Source organism: Solanum lycopersicum, chromosome 12 (genome assembly GCF_036512215.1).
Source record: "Solanum lycopersicum chromosome 12, SLM_r2.1".
Lineage (NCBI taxonomy): Eukaryota > Viridiplantae > Streptophyta > Magnoliopsida > Solanales > Solanaceae > Solanum > Solanum lycopersicum.
The window spans coordinates 1,725,646-1,745,984 of record NC_090811.1 but is presented as its reverse complement, the minus strand read 5'-3'; the positions used below and the strand labels follow the sequence as shown (position 1 = coordinate 1,745,984).

The window sequence follows — 20,339 nt, the reverse complement described above, 5'->3', positions numbered from 1 at the left end:
TTCAACTAAATCGTTCGATATTCATATTAAAAATTCAAATAACTATAAAAATACACGTCAAAGTTAAGCTAATTAAATATTTATTTCAATCGATAATAACAAACACCACGTATAAGCTAAACGGACATTAATTTAATATAAAATAATGATAATTAAGATATGACTCAGATAAGAAACTCGCGAAAAAAAATTGAAATAGGTTGATTTTACGGTTGGTGAAATGAAATTATTTGACAAAAGTAAATAATGTTAGGAAGAAGAAAGAAAAAATAATTAATATGAGTACATAAGAGTCACCATCTTATGCCGGCAATTTCTGTGAAGATGCCACTGAGTCATTCAAGCTGTGGCACTTGGATCGAGGACAGAAAAAAATGGAAGAGAGAGAGGCCATTGTAGCAGTAGTAGTACTACTACTAGTGCTGTTGCTTTAGTTTAACATATGGATGAACAATCAAGAATTTGAAAGAAATTAGTGTGTGTGTGTTTTTCTTGATAAAGTTAATCAAGAAAGAAAGAAAAAAAAAATGGGCTCCTCAAAAACTCATCATTGTGTCTTCAATCCCAAGTTAAAAAAGAAGGACATGATGTGATTGCTCCCATTACCTGTTTTTTTTTCTTCTTATTACCTTCTCTCTTTACTAGTATTGTAATAAAGTTTCAATCTTTCTGAAATTTCATCTGAGGAATCTTTTGAGGAAGTTGACAAAACCCCAGGTTCTTTTTTTCACTATATATCTCAGATCTTTTGTAGAAATGCTGTGATGTTGCTAAAGTTTGATTCTTTTTTTGGTTTCTTGAATTGTTGTTGGTGTAGTTTTGGGCATATCATAAGTTCAGAGCTGGTTTGCAGAACCCCAGGTTCTATTTTCACTCTTATCTGTCAGATCTTTTTGGGAAATGCTGTGATGTTGCTAAAGTTTGATTCTTTTTTGGTTTCTTGAATAGTTGTTGGTGTAGTTTTGGGCAATTTCATAAGTTCAGGGCTGATTAGCTGAACCCCAGGTTCTATTTTCACTATCTGTTAGATCTTTTTGGGAAATGCTGTGATGTTGCTAAAGTTTGATTCTTTTTTGGTTTCTTGAATAGGTAGTTTTGGGCAGTTCCATAAGTTCAGAGCTGATTAGCAGAACCCCAGGTTCTATTTTCTTACTTTTGTCTGATAGATCTTTTGAGAAATGCTGTGATGTTGCTAAAGTTTGATCCTTTTTTTGGTTTCTTGAATAGTTATTGGAGTACTTTTGGGCAATTCCTTAGCTACAGAGCTGATTTGCAAAACCTCAGGTTCTATTTTCTTACTTTGTCTCTTAGATCTTTTGAGAAATGCTGTGATATTGCTCAAGTTTGATCCCTTTTTTTTTGTGGAAGTTGTTAAGAGTAGTTAAAGATTTCAACTTTAGTTATTCAAAATTTGCTGAAACTGATATAGCTCAAGTGTGATTCTTTGCTTCACAGTGCTTACTTTTTGGCCTCTGAATGTCAATGATCTGCTATTTAATTTTGCTCAGTGTTCCATTTTGTGTTGTGGTGGCCTCTGTGTAAATTCTGTCCCAGATCTGAGATTTATGCAACAGTGGATTTAGTAATGAGATTTTGGTTTCGATGAGCTTTTTAGATGAAAAAATTGATATGAATTTGTGTAATTCTGATAATATAGCTGTCTTCTAAACATTCTGGTTATGTTTGCCACAAGATGTGTTATTTTCTTCAAAGTTTTGTGGTTTGTTTTCTTATGCTTTTTTCTTTGAAATTTGCATAGGTAGATTTTTTTGGAGTGTTGGCTTAGGTTTAGTCTTGCTGCAAGTTGGAGCAACGCTACTATGCTCAAGCAAATTCTTGCAAAACTTCCTAGGAAATCATCAAAATGTGATACGTTTGATTCATCGGGAAGCAATTCCTCAAACAACACCTCAAACTTGGGGAATGGAATTCAGTTTACCAATAGTTGCACAGTCATAGCTAACAGGCTGAATGTAGTGAAACGGATGTCGACAGCAATTTTTCCTGCGAGTATTGTGGCCGGTGGTGAGTCTGTGGCACCACATGTGCCCTTTAAAGATGTTTCAAATGCGGAGAAGCAAAGCTTATTTGTAAGCAAGTTGAATCTCTGCTGTACCATTTATGATTTCAATGATCCAGATAAAGATTCCGCAGAGAAGGACTTGAAACGACAAGTTTTGCTGGAGCTGAATGAGTTTGTTGCTTCAGGATCTGCAAGATTCACGGAATCAGCAATTGCTGCAGTATGTAAAATGTGTGGAGTTAACATGTTCAGAAATTTTCCTCCCAAGTATTTCTCAGCTCGCGGTGAAAGTGAAGATGAAGAACCAATGTTTGATCCAGCTTGGTGTCATTTACAACTTGTTTATGACTTGTTCCTTAGCATAATCGGTCAAGGTTCTCTTGATGCAAAGGTTGCTAAGAAATACATTGACCATTCTTTCATATTGAAACTGCTTGACCTATTTGATTCTGAGGACCCAAGAGAAAGAGAATGCTTGAAATCAGTATTGCATCGCCTTTATGGGAAGTTCATGATGCACAGGCCTGCTATCCGAAAGGCTGTAAGCAATATCTTTTATCGTTTCGCTTTTGAGACTGAAAGACATAACGGGATTGCGGAGCTTCTGGAGGTTTTCGGAAGTGTAATTAGTGGTTTTGCTTTACCATTAAAGGAAGAGCATAGATTATTCTTCTCAAGGGCCTTGCTACCTCTGCACAAGCCAAAGTCCTTGGGTATCTATCATCAACAATTAGCATATTGTGTTGTACAGTTCATAGAAAAGGAACAAAATCTGGCTAGCATAGTGATAACGAGATTGTTGAGATATTGGCCAGTGACAAGTAGCCAGAAACAATTGATGTTCATCAGTGAGTTGGAAGAGATTTTAGAAATGATCAGTATTCCAGAGTTTGAGAAGATCATGGTGCCACTGTTTCGTCGCATAGGCTATTGCCTTAACAGCTCCCATTTCCAGGTAATATTTCTTAATCAACACGCTCTTGGATTACATAACTCTCAAACTATTATGGTCACAATAAAGAGGGAGTCTCTCCTTGGGTCGAGGTTCTGTCAGAAACCTCTTTACCATATTGGTACATAGTTGAATTGGTCTAGGTGATGTCTTAGTTGACAGAATTGGAGACAATATTTTCATATGCATGTTAGATAAATAGCAAATCCAATGCTCGGGCTTAAGGTTATGGTAATTTCAATTTCAAATTTTTGTGTCCACAACTTTAGAATGGTTTGTGAAGCTTAGGATGTCACCAAGCATGAAATTTGTTGTCATTTCATGCAATTAGAATACTATTTTTTGTGTCTTTGTATACCATACTGATAGTTTTAACTTCAAGTTGAACGTTAGAAGCCGGCTTCGCGAAAAGAGAAGGAAAAAAGAAGACCTCGGAAGTCGGATTTCGAGATCTTACCCATCATTTTATTGCACCCTTCCTTTGAAAACTTCTGTCAATATTATGTGAAATTGTTGAAGATATAGATTTCTTATACGTAGAATTGTTGAAGATTTATTCTTGACAACATAGCCAGCTATTTATAATCTCTTGATTAAAATGCTACATCTCCAATTATTTTGCGGGATGTCTTCAAGCCCTTGAAAGAGCCTTCTCAGCCTCTTGTTTATCTTAATAATAACTATTCGTGACATTGTTTGGTGGACAGAGTTACCGGTTTTGTGTTGGTGGGAGGTCCCATAGAATTAGTTGAGATACACACAAGTTGACACGGGCACCCCATGGTTATCAAAAAAGTATATCTATACTTTGCCATAGCTCTAAACTCCAAGTACCCCCGATAGGCTGATGCATAATCCTTTTTTCCCCCTAAAGAATACTGGAATGAAATGGGTCCGAATGGAGCAGAGTAGATAATACTTATATAGAATATTCATATAGCTGACCAAAATTTATGATTTGAGTTGTAGTTGCTTTTCTTGTTTCTTTTCTTTTTCTCTTCTCTTGTGGGAGAAGGTGTGGAGGGGGTTTGTTCCACTTGTACAAAAAGGGGAAGCCCGGTGCATGAAACATCCCGTATTCACACAAGGTTCGGAGAAGGGCAGCACCTCAAAGGAGTCTGCAAAATTGGATATTTGTTTCATATCTGGTTAATCCGTGTTTCTGTTTTCTTTTTCTTCCGAATGTAGACTATCTTGAACTCATTCAAACTTTCTCCCTCTTTTAACGAACTTGCAGGTGGCTGAAAGAGCACATTTCTTGTGGAACAACGATAACGTCCTTAACCTCGTGATGCATAACAGGCATGTAATCATGCCAATTATTATCTCAGCTTTAGAATGGAACAGCCAGAACCACTGGAATAAAGCAGTTCTTAATCTCAGTCAAAACGTGAGGAAAGTCTTCTCCGAGATGGATGAAGAGCTTGTACTCGAGTGCCAACACAAGCTTGAAGAAGAAAATGCAAAGTCAAATGTAGCAGCGGAGAGACGAAGGTTGACATGGGAGCGTCTGGAAATTGCTGCCAAGTATGAACCTGTTACTGTTCCTTCTAATATTCCAGGCCTCGTTAAACCCCCCACCTGTCTCGTTTCTTGCTAATTTGATCTTGATCGATAGAAAGAACCATTTTAGTTCTCATTCACGCGGTTTTTATTTCGTGAAGAAGTAAAAAAAGGAAACATGCATGTCCTGTTTCTTTAGTGTAAGGATTTTGTGTCTTGGAATATGGATGTATATAGGGAGATGCCACAAGGCATCATGTTCACATTTTCAACTATTTCCCAAAGCTGTGCTAAGTGACTTGCTACTACCATTTACTTATTCTTTTGGCTTTTTAAAAAGATAAGTCATTTGGTTGCACTCACTTGCACTAGGTAAACGCAAGTATCGGAAACAGTTTCTCTATCTCTACCTCCACGAGGTTGGGATAAGGTCTACGTACACTCTACCTTCTCTAGACTCCACTTGTCGGATTACGTTTGATATGTAACTGTTATTTGGTTGCACTCACTTACATCACAGTTTTATTGTTTTTTGATACAATTGATGTATGCATATGGCTGGATTTACTGTTGAAGTTACAAGTTTTGACACAAGTCAATGACTCAATAGTTTTGGTCCAAATTCTGTATTTGTTTGTATCTATTCAAAACTTAATAAATAAAAAAGAGGTTATGGTTCAAAATATTTAAACATTAAATCCTGAATCCGTCTAGGCAAATACTACAAAGGTTGGTCTGGTATAACTATAGTATTAAAACACGCTTCGATGTTGAATCAGTGTACGCATGTTTGTAGTCAATTGGAAACAAATATTTGGCTAATTCAGCATCAAAGTGATGGAGGGTAAAAAAAGAGAACAATGAATAGTTAAGGTATGAAACTTTTGAAAATAATGATAAAATGTTTTTTTAACTCTTTAAACTATATAGTATAATGTCAAAAAGACATGAAAATGTGAGTAGGTCACAAGCCAGCTAGGGTCATAATATGTTAGGCTACATAGACATGTGAACCATTGTTGTCTAGTTGTATTCTACACTTGCATAGTTGTCTTCCCATCAATAAATGCCAAAAATAAATTTGAATTTTTTTTTGAGAAAGCACTACATCAACCAGAGGTATTGGCGTTGCGATTAATGAAGTGAGTGAAAATCGTAAAAACTTAAAGATTTCAGTTTCTTAAAAATAATAAGTTATTTTTTTTATTACTATTTGATTTAGTCTGGTTGACAATTGCGAGCCCAAAATTTTTGCTATCTTTCAATTGTTATAGTTTTAATTAACATTAGAGTTTTTTGATGGAGAGTGTTCGATTAATCACTCTTGGATCGTTATAACACTATCTCTGCTTGTTGGACAAAGTTACTTACAAGGAGTGTCAATAAAAAATAACAAAAATCCGATAAAATAATGAAGTTTCACAAAAAAATTACTATAATAAATATCTGATGAAATAATTAACCGTGCAGAAGATAACCCTATTAATTATTAGACAACTAATCATCATCTTCTTCCTTTAGGTCTAGGTCCCCATCATTAATTATTCACCTCTAGTTCTTCAATGAAAGGCGTTTAATTAGTCATTCTCTATTGCTATATAATTTTTCGATGAAGGGTATTCTGTTCTTCAATTATAATAAAATTAAAAATATAATTTTTCAATAGAGGGTTTTTTACTATATTACTCATCTTTCGATAATTATAGCTCCACCGCTACTTTATTAGACAAAGTTTCTTACCACGAGTGTCAATGAAAAATAATAAATACCCGATAAAATAATTAAAATCTACTAAGATTTTGCTATAACAGATATTCGATGAAATAATCGAGGTGACCAAAGTAACCCTATTAATTAGACAACTTACCATCTGTTTTTTTTTTCAGCCTCCAACATTAATTATTCACCTCTACTCTTTTAATATTCTTTATCAACTTTCAAATTCTTTTTATTAGGCAATTTTCCAAATATTTTCTTATTACAAACATAGAAAGAAAAAAAATGGATGCTCCCCCAAAATATCAAAATATGTCATATTATGATAATGTCCAAAGGCAACATGAAGAAAAAGGCTGCCTCTATGCTTGGTTTGTTATTATTTATTTTTGTTAATTTTACTTTATTAGTTTTTTTTAAAAAAAATTAGTAGAGTTACATGAAAATTGAGATTTTTATTTTATTTTTTCAACGACATTTTCTCCGAAAAAAATAATAATATTTTGAAGTTGAAGTCGAAATTATTGTTTGGACTTGAATTTTACTTATTTCTTGATGTCTTGTGAGTGAAAATCGATAGTTATTTCACTTTGAGATTGTTCGATAGTTTTAGCTCCGCCCCAAATTAGTTAATCCTTAACTAATTTGAGATTGATGTTTAGTTAATTAATTAATAGATATATAAGTAAATTTATTTATATAAATATTATCATGTTTATTCTAATTTTTATTTTTATTTTTTTTAATTTGATTTTATAAATCTTGAATGCAGTATGTTTGCGATGTGTTGCTGCTTCTGCTGCAATGAAAGGACTTGTTGTTGCTGTTAGCACAAATTATTCATCGTCGTTGATTATGTTATTCAGACTCTTTAAAAATATTATCTGATGTGTACGTTTTTTCAAAGATTATGTATTTTTATATGATTCGATATGAATACAATAACAATATTTAAGAATTCGAACAAAATAGATGCAGAGTAGCTTGTAACGTTGATGTTTCAATAAAATTGGATGTTAATTGATTATGCTATGTTTTATATTCTTGTAATGTAATTAATTCCTCCTATTTCTTCATTTGTTATACAATATTAGGTTTTATCAGTGCAATTTAATTCGTCATAAAAGAATATTTGCATTATATTTCACGATACCATTTCTTGCGTAACTATAATCTTTAATTGCACAAAATAATTATTAATTTCACAATTCAACTCCTTATCAAGCCGTATCATGACAAAAAAGACTTGTACAAAATTTTGGGTACACCACTGATCTGAAGTCGAAGACTCGGAGTGTAGAATAAGTATAACCTTGTTATATTGAAATATGTGTACATAATTCAAACTGAAAGTAACGACTATTTCTAAATCCACGCCTTTGAGCTATTTCACGAATAGAATCGATCTTTTAAAACGTTAAATATTTTTTCATTAATTTCTTCTTGAGGAGGTAAAGGTTGTGGATTTCTAAGACAATCAACAAATCTTTGAACACAATTGTAGATAGGTCGACACCAAAGAAGAAGAATACCTATTTGTCCAATCATCCCTCCTGTGAAAGCAACAATCGCTAGGGGCTCCATGTTATCGCGATTTCTACTGGTTGTTATAACAAGTTAAATTATACTGATATATTAAAAAGGTTATATTATTCATATATATATATATATATATATATATATATATATATATATATATATATATATAACTTGAAGTGGGAGGTTTTTTTTTTTTTTTCACGTACGTTAAATTGTTATTATTTTGAGTGAATTAACTTGCATTTATGGTTTTCATTAATTGTGGTTTACATTTAGTTGTGATAAATTTTATTCACTGTTACTCCAGTTCATCCTTTCTAGTCATTATATTGTGCTTTACGGTAATTGATTTAATTAATTTTTAAAATTTTAAATTAGATATTAAAAAATTATATGAAAAGTACTTTAAATGTAATTTTTTTTTCCATATTAATATGCTGAAAAAGAATATATTAAAATGTTAATCAAAATTCATATCAAAGAAAATTAGGATAACTAAAAATGAATGAAATAGCAATTACTATTATTTTTGTTTATATCAGTTTAGACTTTCAAAACTGGAGAAAATTTGAGTCTTTTCGAGGATAAGTGATTTTGTTACTTATTTTCTTATATTCAAAATATTTATATATAATCCAGACAATAATAAGAGAGGTATAGGTAGGATTGAGGGTGAAGAACTTAAATATATACTCTCTCGTTTCAAAAAGGATGATCTAATTTGACTTGGAACGGAGTTTAAAAAAAGACTTTTTAATCTTCTAATTCTAAATTAAAATATGTCAAATGTACCTAATTACCCTTTAATCTTGTAGTCTTAAGCATGCCACTTGAAAAATTAAAGGTAAATTATTAACAAAAAAGGAAAGAGATTTTTCTTTTTTAAACAAACTAAAAAGGAAATAGGGACAGTCTTTTTGAACGGAGAGAGTATATTTATTGTGATTATTATATAATATTTGATTGATAAAATATTTTGATAGTAACTGTTTTTATTTCGTTTCTGGAGAACTAAATTAGGTGTAGGATTATAAGTTAATTTATAATAAATAAATATTTATCAAAATTGCAGGGTTAAAACGATAAATCAACTTCTGGGCAAAACTCTTCCCACTTATAATAATATATCAATAATATATGATATGTGTGAAAAAGAGAGAGACAATCTTGAACTATGAGAATTTGCTTTTGATAACACAAACCAAATGAAGTATAAAACACATTTCCTCACAATCACTAAGATAAGCAAACTCTATTTTACAATATATGAAGCTATGTTGAGATATCTAATCTCACATCTTTCTACAATATTTTCTAATTCTATCTCCAAGAAAAGGTACCTAAAAGATAAATGAAAAACTTCGAGAAAGAGCGCTAACCTTAGTGGCGGAGGGTAGAGGGACGAGTCCATTATCCATCGTTTTGAACCTTTCTCGAGAACTTCTCAACTCGAAAGAAAATACAGGGGACTGGGATGGCTATACATCTAGAACTGTTGTGTACTTTGAACAACCTCTGTTTTACAGGTTGTCTTGTAATGTCCAGTTTGATTGCACTTGCTGCAATGGACAGTATGCTTTTCGCGATTAAGATCTTCCACGCATAATCGCTTCTTTTCAGGTCGTCCAGGTGGGCGGCGGAACTTGGGTGGTCGGACTATTCGGGTTCTAGACCATTCAAGTTTATCAGGGATAGGGTGTACCTCTTTACTATAACTCTCGCGATAACTAGCTGCAGTGAAATATTTATCTGTGAAGGCATACACATCCTTTTTATATGATGTGAGAGCAGCAACGGCGTGAGAACATGGTATCCTATACAACTGCCAATCACGGCAAGAACAAGATCGAGTACCTGTATTCACGATGTCTGAACGCTCTGCTGAGATAACTTCAAATTCAACTTCATCCGACCTTAGCACTTGATATGTGGAAGCAAGAGTTCTTCCATCCATAATGCGTTTCTCAGCAGATGGAGAAAGGGTAGAACTCCATGTACTACTCCTTGATCGCCGAAGCTCAAACTCTTCTGTTAACTTACTGTGAATCCGTTTGATCACCTGAATAATAGGAAGCTCACGCGCCTCAAGAATCCATTTATTGAACTCATAAATGTTTGAAGAGAAATGACCATATCTTGTTCCGTCAAAATGTATTAATGCCCAGCGTGAAGGAGGATACTGCTGAAGCCATGTTGCTGCATCTGAAGAAACCTCCTCAATTTCAGCCATTTTCTCTTTAAACCCCCTGGTGGACGTGGAATACGCAGCTTTCCACAGGAGTTGCACAAGCCTTGAGTTCTTGAAATCTCTACTGATGCTTTCACTCAGATACTGCATACATATAGCATGACAACAAGAGAGAAACTGCCTTTTCACAGCATCTGCAATACTTTTCTGTCCATCAGACAGAAATGTAAGAGGTGGTATCTTCTCAGTGCTCATCTCTAGAGCTTTTCGCAACTCCAACAAGAACCACAGCCAGCTATCATCATTTTCTTCATCGACAACACCAAAAGCAAGCGGAAACACTCCACCATCACCATCAAAAGAAGTTGCTGATAGTAAAGTACCTAAGTATTTGCTCTTAAGCTGGATACCACCAAGACAAATAACAGGCAGGCAACCATTCAGGAACCCATGAAGAGAAGCATAAAAGGAAATGAAGAACCTCTGAAACCGGCTATCTGAACCAGCTGTAAAAACCTCGGCATGACTTCCAGGATTTGTCGTCTTGATTTGCTCACAATATGCAGGTAATAGACAGTACCCTTCTTCGGAAGATCCATATATAGCTTGCAGCCCTCTTTCCTTGGCTCTCCAAGCTTGTTTATATGGTATAGTTATACCATACTGTTTATAGATATCATGCAAAATGTCTTTTGGCTTGTAATTTATGTTATCACGCAACCGCTCCTCTATGAAGTTCACTATCCAATCAACAGAAGCCTGATGGTGTCCATTTTGTGCATTTTTCCCGCAAGTATGTGTTCCCTCGAGGCTTCTTATAGTAAAAGTAGGAGCATTGGGAAGCTTAATAGCACGAATACGCCATGGACAACCTTCTGAGGCACATTTTGCAATGTAGCGAATGAGGTCACTTTTTATGATGCGAAGCTCAAAATGTTGTGCAATAGCAGCCTCTTTAATTGCATTGCGGAAGGCCTTGACATCAGGAAACTCTTGGCCAACAAAAATGTTTTGATCCTCCATGAAATAGCAATTTATGAGATCGCCACTTTTAAATGGCTAAAGTCCCCAATTAACTTATTGAGAATTGACATGTGAAGGAACTGAAAAAGCAGCCAATGTATCCAAACCTGAATATTCAACAGGAAACTTCATTAGCATGGGCAAGCAGTTCGAAAATGCACAAATCTTTCACGAATCCTCTCAAACCTTGATCAGAAAAGACCAAAGGGTTAGATGTAGGGTGAAAAAGATCCGATACAAAATATTGCAACCATGCACACATAACAATGTGACTTCTGCTCGACCTAGTTACCAGGACACGTTAATGTCATCACCAACTGTTTCATAAGCACCACACATGCAGGTATAACAGCTGTTCAGGAAAATAATTCTTTTCCAAACAGCTTTCAGTAATCCGTGAATAAGCTCGTTTTAATACCCAAGTATCCATATGAACTATTCAGAAAAAGAACAATGCTTTTGTGTATAGGTTAACAGAAAACCAAATATCTGAACTTCTAAAACCCTGATAAACTTTTGTCGGGGTTGGGGGAGGGTGGGGTAGGTAGGTAAATGGTGTTCATCAGAAAGCAAGCCTAACAGAGAAATTAACCCATGTACAATACATATACATGACACCACAGAGATTTTTTTTTTCTAGAAATAAAAGTAATAGAACTCTACCATCAAGTTATAGTGGAATAGACCATTAACCTTATAAAACCAAAATTTCTTTTGAAAAAACAGACAGAGTCATCTCTTCGATCCTACCTTCATCCCCAAGTAATTCGTGGAAAATATAGTATTTGTGAACTACAAGAGTTCAGTGAGATTTGTTTCTTGATTATATCACCGAAATAGACAACCAAAAGAATCTTGAACAAGTTTACAAATATTAGAAACATTTAGGCAGATGAAGCAAACACTTGTAGTTGACGCTCCACAATCCCAGGGACCAGGGTTCTTAAGGAAATAGACAAAGGAAGGACTTACACCTATCAAGTCCTAGGTCATTAAAATTTACATCTCTGAAACCATCTTTCTGGGAAATATACAAGGTCATCAAAATTCATATCTCTGAAAAACCATCTTTCTGGGAAATATAGGCACTTACAGCCTTAGCCATGACTATGTAACAGCACTAAACATCACAATACCACTGTCTGAGATAAGGGAGATTTCAGTCAATAAATATATCAGTTTGACCTCTCTACTTTTCATGACCAGACAGAACTAAGCTATATGGCTTGCTGGCTAGGTCTTCATCCAATCTTAATATCTCATTAATTTTTATGAGCATTTATTATCAAATTATGTAGTAACAAAATGAAAAGTATAATTTTCAATAAGATAAAAATAAAAAAGAGCAGTTCCTTGGACATAATGCAAGAATTCCATTTGAAATCATAATATCATGTCTATTATTATCCACAAGTTGTCTATAAAGAGATCCCTGCGGAGTTTTGGAATAAATCAACTTTCTAGGCAGACTGGATTCTAAAAAGCAAACAAATGAAATACTTTATATGTCCAACTAAAAGTGAAAAATTGAAACTAAATACATTTTACTAGAAGCAAGCAAGAGAGTCATAAACCTGAACATAGAGTAAATAAAACAGGCTTGAGGTTATGACCTTTTGCGTAATCGCAATCATACAATACTCCCACTAAAGATCTTCCGGACATAAAATCTAGTTGAATAGAGAAATTATAATAGATTTTTTGCTTTATATATTTGCAACAATGTGGAATTTAATCTATAATGATAAACTGATGAATATTTCTACAATCAAAGAAAACAATCAAACTGCTAGTCCAACACACGCAGTAATATGTCCTACCTAATCCATTTGACACTCAGCTAGAGGTCTTCTAGTACAAACTCTTTTTTTTTTGGTGATAACCAAGAAATTTGATGTCTCAAGCTTTGGAACTAGGTGGGTAATAGGTCCATCCCTCTACCTTTCTCAGGTTAACTACCACTCTTAATTCCCTATGAACTAGGTGGATAATAGGTCCATCCCTCTACCTTTCTCAGGTTAACTACCATCCTTAATCCCCTAACCATGCTCCGGGCTCGCGTCTACCACACATCTTGCACGAGCATTCACGGCATGAACAAACAAGGTATCTAACATTCCTTCATCGAAATTACTCACCTCTGTCAAACTCTAAGTGAATTGGTTTCCAGAGCCTTCCGCCAGTTATTTGGCGCTGGAACGCATCGAACCAAAACCTAGCGGCTCTTTGACTATGAACTTTAATCCTAAAGCTAACTCAAGTTTGTTTCAACGAAAAAAATCAGCTGCACAATGTATCCATAATGATTCAAATCACCTCCCCAACCACTGCCAATTCTAATTCTGTGTGAGCAACCACTCATCAAAAGTCAACCTAGATAAACTCCACACGACAGAAAAACATCATGGACTGATACTAATTACTGATAAAAACATTTCTAGAATACTACTGCTAACCATTGAACAATACAGAAAAGAAGAACCTTTCTAATATAATACCACTACTAAACGTGCGGCCCAGTGGTCAATGCAGCAACATGACGTCTTACGTTCAAATTCCAGCAAAGACAAAAACACTCGGTGATTTCTTCCCATTTGTTGTTTTAGCCTCCTGTTCCCGTGGGTCAAGGAGCTGGCTCGGAAAAAAATTAAGCATATATATACACAAAACTGCTAAATTCTCTGTAACTTAACAATTATACCACTATATACTCTAAAGAAACATCCAATTCCTCAATACAGAAATAAAAAAAATAGAGAATTGTACCCATGAAAAGAACATTTCCAATCGGAGATAATTCTAATTAATTTTAAAACTAATTTTATCGAGGAAAATAGTAAAGAATCCGGCAAAGTTGCAAGCTTTTACCTGAATCGGAGTAGTATCCGGCGGCTATGAGCTGAAAAACAGTAAATTGGCATGCGTCGGAGATTGATTTGGGGATTTCCGGTCACCGTTGCCGATTTTTTGAAACCCTAATTCGATGCTTCAACAGAGAAGGGGAAATATTTTATTAATTCTGTATAGAGACAAATTTGCCCTTAATATTTTAGTTTTGTCAATTTATGATCAAATATATCTATAAACCTTTTAAATTTATCAATAAATTTTAATATTTTGATAGTTTGACGTGAGCATATATAAATATTATTACAACAATTTAAGCAGACAACAGACCGTAAGTTCATTTACCAATTTACCCTTGTCTTTTTTTCATTTTTTTGTGTGATTTCCATTTTTACAAAGTTCAAACCTTTTTCTCTTTGCCAGAGAGACAAATCAAGAATCAAAAGCTATTTGCTTTTATACCAAAAATAAAAAAAAATGGACTCAAAAATACAATCTTTTTCCTAATCCCAGATTTCCATTATTACAGAAATTTCAAAATAAAAAAAGAAAAGAAAAAGAGAGGAGTCAAATGGGAGAAGAAAGCACCTCAAATTCCAAGGCTGATGATAATAATAATGCAGCTAAAACTGATGGAAGCTATGAGACACCAGTTATATTGAATGTGTATGATCTCACACCTGCAAATCAGTACTCAGTTTGGCTTGGCTTTGGAATCTTTCATTCTGGTATTGAAGGTAAAAACAAAAGATTTGATCTTTTTGGAGAATTTCATTTTTTAAAATCTTGTTTTTTTTCTCCCTATGTTCTAGATTCTAACATAGATTTTGTTGTTTCTTTGATTTTGCTTGCTGTTGTTAGAATATAGATTTGTTATTGGATTGTTTGTTGTGGGGTTGTTACTTTTGAGCTTCTGAGAAGGGGGATTTTGGAGGGTGGGGGGTTGGGGTAAGGCTTTACCATATTCTTGAAAAAAAAGAAGAATTTGTTGTGGGGTTGGTTAGGGAGTTTTTGGATTATTAGCAAGATCTTTCTATTTGTTTGACCTTGAGTTTTGAGTTATTAGATGAAAATGTTAAGTAGGTGGTGTTTGTAAGTTTTCTTGATCTTGTTTGTTTCCTTGTGGTAATGGGGGTCTCGAGTTCGAAACTCTATGCATGCTTTCTTGGTGTGGTTTACCTCTTCTGTGGGGTTTGTGAGCTATTACACTTGAGTGGGGTTTACCTTGTGCGAACATGAAAGGTAACGGAAAAAATATGGAAGCTTTTGTTATCCACTGTTAAGGTCATGGTTGGATTTTAAGTCTGAATCAATTGTCACTGAAGTAGTAGGTGCGATGGGAACTTTGCGCCCACCGGCTTAAAACTTGCCCGATCTATCTCTGTTTAAGGAAGAGTTTATCTTATTGGTACAATAAAAATCTCAATGGTTCTTGGGTGCAAAACCCTTAAGCCCCAAAGGTGAGAAAAAGAGAACGGAAGAAAAAGATGTGAGGCTGACTTTCGTTATCAAAAATATTTATTTGAAAATGATTCTAAATAAGAGCACTCTTTATCTTTCTAATATCAAGTTGATGATGGCGCGTTTAGCTCATATCAGAGATGTGAGATCTTCGATACTCCCTCCGTTTTACGTCCCTTTTTAGTCCGTTTAAAAAGGAATGCCTCTTTCCTGTTTTGGTAACTCCTTAATTTCAGCTTCCACATGAATGATATGATATGTTTAATACCGCAAAGATTACAGTAAATTTGGGTACATTCAACATATCTTTACTCTTTCATTTAAATCCACAAATTTCAAAAGTCTTCTTTACTTTCTCAAATTTCGAAACAAATTGAAAAGGAGTACTACTTTCTTTGTCGTTGGGCCAAAAGAGAGAGGCTTGTAGATTTGCACAGATATAAGAGATTAGTGGGAGTCGTGTAATACGCGTGGTATTTAATGATTATCAACTTAGTGGGGAAGCATGAGGCCATAAATTTTGCAATGGTCATACGTAAGTGGATGCTGGGATTTTGTATGTCATTGTGAACGAATACGTGAGAGTAAAATGAATAGCTTATATATATTAGTTACTTGCTAACTGAGGAGCTCATGGAACGTTCAAAAGTAAACAACAGTTTACCAGTCAATGTAATGGATCTCGTCTGTTTTTCTTGTTAAACACCTCTCATTTCATTTTCCCCTACAATGTTCTGAAACGTTAAACTTCTGAGGGTCATGCTTGTACAATCATTACTGTCACAGGACAAAACGTTCTGTTAATATCATGTGTAGATATCTTATACCATTGCTTCACCTTCCCAGATTTTTGAGACATTGAAAATGTCGAGAACTACCAAAGATAGAACTATGGCACTTCTCTACCCCAACTAACATTTCCTAGATTCACCTGTCATATTAATGTTGTTACACATTAACTTCCAAATAATTATTACCCAGGAGATCCTGATTAAAAAAAAATTATGACCAGAGTTGCAAGACAGTAGATGCAACTTATTTTGCTCATACAGTCTGGGGTATTCAAGATAAGCCGTTTCTTTATGGAAGTTTTATTTTCAGCTTAATACTTGGAATAGTATAGTATGTCAACCGCTAAAATTTGTAGTCGTTGTGTTCAGGGATTACTGATCTGGTGTCCTAAATTATTTGTTAGATATCTATGAGCTTCCTATATCTTAAAAGTGGCATTTTCATACTAGTTTTGATAGAACTACTTAGTGAGACCTGAAGTTTCAGTTGTGTTAGGAAGATAAGAATTCTACAACCTTCTTCCTCTCTCTCTCCCCTTGTTGCTCCTTACCCAGACACTTTTCGCTCCACAACACACAAACTGTTAGTTTAGTTAGAGAGAGGAACCATATACTTCTTCCTGCATTGAGCCCTTTCTCCACCAGCACCTCATTTCTCTCTCTCCACACCGATTCCCATGGACTTTTGTCCCCCTTAAGTGTTACTATAGGATTCATCCACGAAATGCCTGGGAGTCGTGCTCTTTCTCCACGGTAGTGGCATCCACATTCACTGCACCATGAGAAGGGGAGCCTTGGAAGTAAAGTTGTCTCTATGTGATCTATGAGTCGCGAGTTCGAATCGTGAAAGCAGCCATAATGCTTGCATTAGGATAGACTGTCTACATCACACCCCTAAATGCATGTCCCTTCCCTAGACCCTGTTAACGTGGATACTTTGTGCACAGGATGCCAGTGACATCATTGAGCTTTTACATTATCTTAGGATGGGTTGTTTGATGATAGGAGGTTAAATCATCACCTTCAATATTTGGAGCCATAAAAGTTCAAATAAGAAACATAAGAATTTTACATTGTAATTTTGCATCAAGAAAGTACATAAAACCCCATGGTGGTGTCTAGTATGATGAGATGAATCTCAAACTGGGCAAATTACTTGAGGAAGATTTGTTCACTTATTTGTCATCAAAAGAACTTAATTCTTCACTGGCTATGTTCTTTTCAAGAAAACGGAAGAAAATTTTCAACTTGGATAAACTCTTTAGGTTCTTTTGTATGTGGAGTATGCAATTTATAGAACTAAACACTTATTTGTCATCAAAAGAACTTAATTCTTCACTGGCTATGTTCTTTTCAAGAAAACGGAAGAAAATTTTCAACTTGGATAAACTCTTTAGGTTCTTTTGTATGTGGAGTATGCAATTTATAGAACTAACATATGCTGAATACATTCATATTAAGCTCTTCAATATAGTATATTGAATTACCTCTTGTTGATTGGAGTTTGAATTTGTTTTTGCTTTCTGCATATGCCAATTGAAAAAAAAAAAAAACAGTTCATGGTATGGAATATGGATATGGAGCGCATGACTTTCCCATAAGTGGCGTGTTTGAAGTGGAACCTAAGAGCTGCCCTGGTTTCATCTACAGATGTTCAGTCCCATTGGGTCGTATTAAGATGCCTCCTTCTGAATTTCATGCATTTCTTGAGGATGTGGCTTCTGAGTATCACGGGGATACGTATCACCTCATTTCAAAGAACTGTAACCATTTTACAGATGACATAGCACAGAGATTAACAGGGAAAGGGATACCTGGATGGGTGAATCGGCTTGCCAGGGTTGGTATGTATCCACAAAATTCATTTCCCTGCAATTTCTGAATGCCGTGTAATGATTTCTTTATTACTCTATTTGTTATGTCTGCTCTGCGTCTGTATGTTGTTATGAGTTACTTGAGTCCTGAGCCGAGGGTCTTTCAGAAACAACCTCTCTACCTCCACAAGTAGGGGTTAGGTTTGTACACACCCTACCCTACCCAGACCACACCTAGTGGGATTACACTGGGTATGTTGTTGTTATAAATTCAGTTTCGTTTAGTTTTCACCTTTTTTTGTCCACATTTATTGCTTCTTTGTGATATACTAGCATAAAGCTGCAGCGAGCAATTAGGTATATGATCTACCTAGGCATCTGAGGGTGTGTGGCAATTTACTAATTCTGAGATTTGCAGAAGGCACAATACTAAGACTCTTTATTTTGGTGCATCTGAAAATCTTGTCTTAATGTTGTTCTCTTCTCTAATTGACTTTTGTGAGATTCCCATGCTTGACATACATGCTAATGAACTCATCTATTTATTTCTGCAATTTGATGGAGTTAAACTCGTCCAATTTTTGTGAGCATGATATCTACAAACCATGTAAATAAAGGGGGATAAAATGCAATTTCATTATCCTTTTGTTTGGTTTGTCATAAAGATATATAGTGTCTCTACTTAATGGATGTGAGGTTTCTTACTGATCTTCGCTAGTGGCGTTAAGTCTTTTTGCTAAATAAAGATGTTTCATTGGCAACAAAATTTACACATTACCTTAAGTCTTCACAGCGGCGGAGCTAGGAATTCAAATAAGTGGATTCAAAAGAAATGTCCTACACCAACGGGATTCAACAACAATCATTTTTATCTATTTACAGAGTATAATTTTTCAACAAGAGGGTTCAATCCCCCCCCCCTCCCCAACCCGCCCTTGGTCTTGGATGTCCCTTTCATATTTTTGATAACCTCTCAATGCAATTACCATATATGGCGAGTCAATGACACGTATCTTAAAAGGTGTTGGTTTTTTTTAATTTCAGGTGCTTTCTGCAGTTGTCTTCTTCCTGAGAGCCTCCAAGCGACAACTGTTAAACAGCTTCCTGAGTATCACCATTGTACAGGTAACATGATACATATCCTTGTAATGATAAATAGAAAATGTAATAGCTATTCTGTGAATCAGTATTATTAAAAGCCATAGCTTTGTTACTTAAAACAATGAAGCGAGCGAATCAAGGGGATATCACTTTATGGATGAAGCCACGGGCTTCGTAAAAGTGTGTGCTTCAAACAATGACATGCAAACTGATCCCTACAAGAGGTGGCCAGTTCATTCAATCTCATTTTTCAGGGGTTTCATTAGTATCAGTATTACTACATATTGGACATTGCAAGTAGTTATTCTAATTGCAATTTGATCATTCCAGTACGAAATTCATATATGTTCAGTCTGTTTTATGTCATGTAGGATTAGGGTAGAAGTTTAGTAAGTAGTCGAGTGTTGTCGCACTTTAGAAGGGAGAGGTAGGATGCTAGCCAAATCGCTTCCTTATTAGTAGTATTTAGTAATCATGTAGTTTCTTATTCTTCAATGTGTTTTACTATCTGTTATTTCACGTGCGTCTTATCTGGATATTTTTCTGTCATATTCTCTTCTTCCAACTCTACTATGATTTAACTTCTCTTATGAGCCGAGAGTCTAATAGAAATAGCCTCTCTACCCCCACAAAGGTAGGAGTAAGGTCTGCATACTAGACCCCACTTGTGGGGATTACGCTGGGTATGTTGTTGTTTTAGGTCGTGAAATGTGAATTGTGACCTTCACTTCAAGTCCCATGGATTTTGTTGTTTTCTTCCGCTTTTCACATTTCGAAACACTGCTTTGAATACATCAGCTGTAGATCTCTTATACATGTTCTCTCAATAACAACTCTTTCTTTTATCCAGAAGAAGATGGAAGTGGATCAATGACATCTACAACGCCCCATGAACCAACTGAAAGCGAAGACGGAGATCAAGATAAGCACTTGTTGTCATCTCCAATCAGTAGTCGTGAAGTGGCTTTCATAAGAGAGACTCAAAGGTGAAAACATGCTGCCTGAAGGGGATTCAATATGTATTATCGGTTTATTAAAGGCTATCGACTCGCCCCACAGAACCACTGCTCAAATTCTCCATTTGCTTGCTATATGTATTACTAGTCCATTGATTTTCAAACCTTTTTTGCTTTTGGTTATTAAGGTTTCCTTTTAGTGTGCAATATGTATTAGTTCAAAGTGACAGGATTGTCATCTATTGAGTTATGCCTTTGTTACAGATCACAAATACCCATGTAAACATTCTGAGTTTGGAAGATGAAAACAGGCCAGTATTTGTGAAAAAATGAGATAACCATACATTTATTTAATACTACACCAGATACTCATTGAGGAAATGATCTCTTAAATTAGTTACAGTTTGAATAGAAATTTCGTAACT

At 35.0% G+C, this 20,339-nt stretch overlaps 3 protein-coding genes and 1 long non-coding RNA gene across 8 annotated transcripts; 3 read left to right on the top strand and 1 right to left on the bottom strand.

Moving 5' to 3' along the window:
- Positions 1 to 12: 12 nt before the first annotated feature.
- Positions 13 to 5,072, top strand: LOC101244838 (serine/threonine protein phosphatase 2A 57 kDa regulatory subunit B' kappa isoform-like). 4 transcript variants are annotated; one of them, XM_010315410.4, is made up of 7 exons: positions 13 to 717; positions 818 to 861; positions 949 to 1,005; positions 1,090 to 1,138; positions 1,228 to 1,284; positions 1,764 to 2,978; positions 4,213 to 5,072. In XM_010315410.4, exons 6-7 carry the CDS (start codon positions 1,821 to 1,823, stop codon positions 4,573 to 4,575), a joined length of 1,521 nt encoding a protein of 506 aa, XP_010313712.2. In that variant the 5' UTR covers positions 13 to 717; positions 818 to 861; positions 949 to 1,005; positions 1,090 to 1,138; positions 1,228 to 1,284; positions 1,764 to 1,820; the 3' UTR covers positions 4,576 to 5,072. The 4 variants fall into 4 exon arrangements, with proteins under 4 accessions (XP_010313712.2, XP_004251590.2, XP_010313713.2 ...); XM_004251542.5 differs by having other exon boundaries at positions 1,760 to 2,978; XM_010315411.4 differs by having other exon boundaries at positions 194 to 717; positions 1,094 to 1,138; positions 1,760 to 2,978.
- A 1,289-nt stretch (positions 5,073 to 6,361) lies between these two features.
- On the top strand, positions 6,362 to 7,218 carry LOC104644828 (uncharacterized). Its single transcript, XR_738681.4, has 2 exons — positions 6,362 to 6,565; positions 6,967 to 7,218. It is a non-coding gene; the product is annotated as an uncharacterized lncRNA (long non-coding RNA).
- Positions 7,219 to 8,825: 1,607 nt separating this feature from the next.
- Positions 8,826 to 14,076, bottom strand: LOC101244344 (uncharacterized). The gene is made up of 2 exons (XM_004251541.5): positions 13,813 to 14,076; positions 8,826 to 11,051 (listed from the first exon to the last, which is right to left on the bottom strand). The coding sequence occupies exon 2, from the start codon at positions 10,942 to 10,944 to the stop codon at positions 9,220 to 9,222; it is 1,725 nt and encodes a 574-aa protein (XP_004251589.1). The 5' UTR covers positions 10,945 to 11,051; positions 13,813 to 14,076; the 3' UTR covers positions 8,826 to 9,219.
- Positions 14,077 to 14,122: 46 nt separating this feature from the next.
- LOC101244056 (deSI-like protein At4g17486) lies at positions 14,123 to 20,295 on the top strand. 2 transcript variants are annotated; one of them, XM_004251540.5, is made up of 4 exons: positions 14,123 to 14,528; positions 17,600 to 17,887; positions 18,902 to 18,982; positions 19,809 to 20,295. In XM_004251540.5, exons 1-4 carry the CDS (start codon positions 14,363 to 14,365, stop codon positions 19,946 to 19,948), a joined length of 675 nt encoding a protein of 224 aa, XP_004251588.1. In that variant the 5' UTR covers positions 14,123 to 14,362; the 3' UTR covers positions 19,949 to 20,295. The 2 variants fall into 2 exon arrangements, with proteins under 2 accessions (XP_004251588.1, XP_010313710.1); XM_010315408.3 differs by having other exon boundaries at positions 14,176 to 14,528; positions 19,812 to 20,295.
- The last annotated feature ends 44 nt before the right edge of the window (positions 20,296 to 20,339 follow it).

What these genes read in the sequence shown, in the direction of transcription:
- LOC101244838 (XM_010315410.4), top strand. Translation starts at nt 1,821, where the DNA reads ATGCTCAAGCAAATTCTTGCAAAACTTCCTAGGAAATCATCAAAATGT. An exon ending in TTAACAGCTCCCATTTCCAG is followed by an intron (nt 2,979 to 4,212) that starts GTAATATTTCTT and finishes ACGAACTTGCAG; the next exon opens with GTGGCTGAAAGAGCACATTT.
- LOC101244344 (XM_004251541.5), bottom strand. Translation starts at nt 10,944, where the DNA reads ATGGAGGATCAAAACATTTTTGTTGGCCAAGAGTTTCCTGATGTCAAG.
- LOC101244056 (XM_004251540.5), top strand. Translation starts at nt 14,363, where the DNA reads ATGGGAGAAGAAAGCACCTCAAATTCCAAGGCTGATGATAATAATAAT. An exon ending in CTTTCATTCTGGTATTGAAG is followed by an intron (nt 14,529 to 17,599) that starts GTAAAAACAAAA and finishes AAAAAAAAACAG; the next exon opens with TTCATGGTATGGAATATGGA. An exon ending in GAATCGGCTTGCCAGGGTTG is followed by an intron (nt 17,888 to 18,901) that starts GTATGTATCCAC and finishes TTTTAATTTCAG; the next exon opens with GTGCTTTCTGCAGTTGTCTT.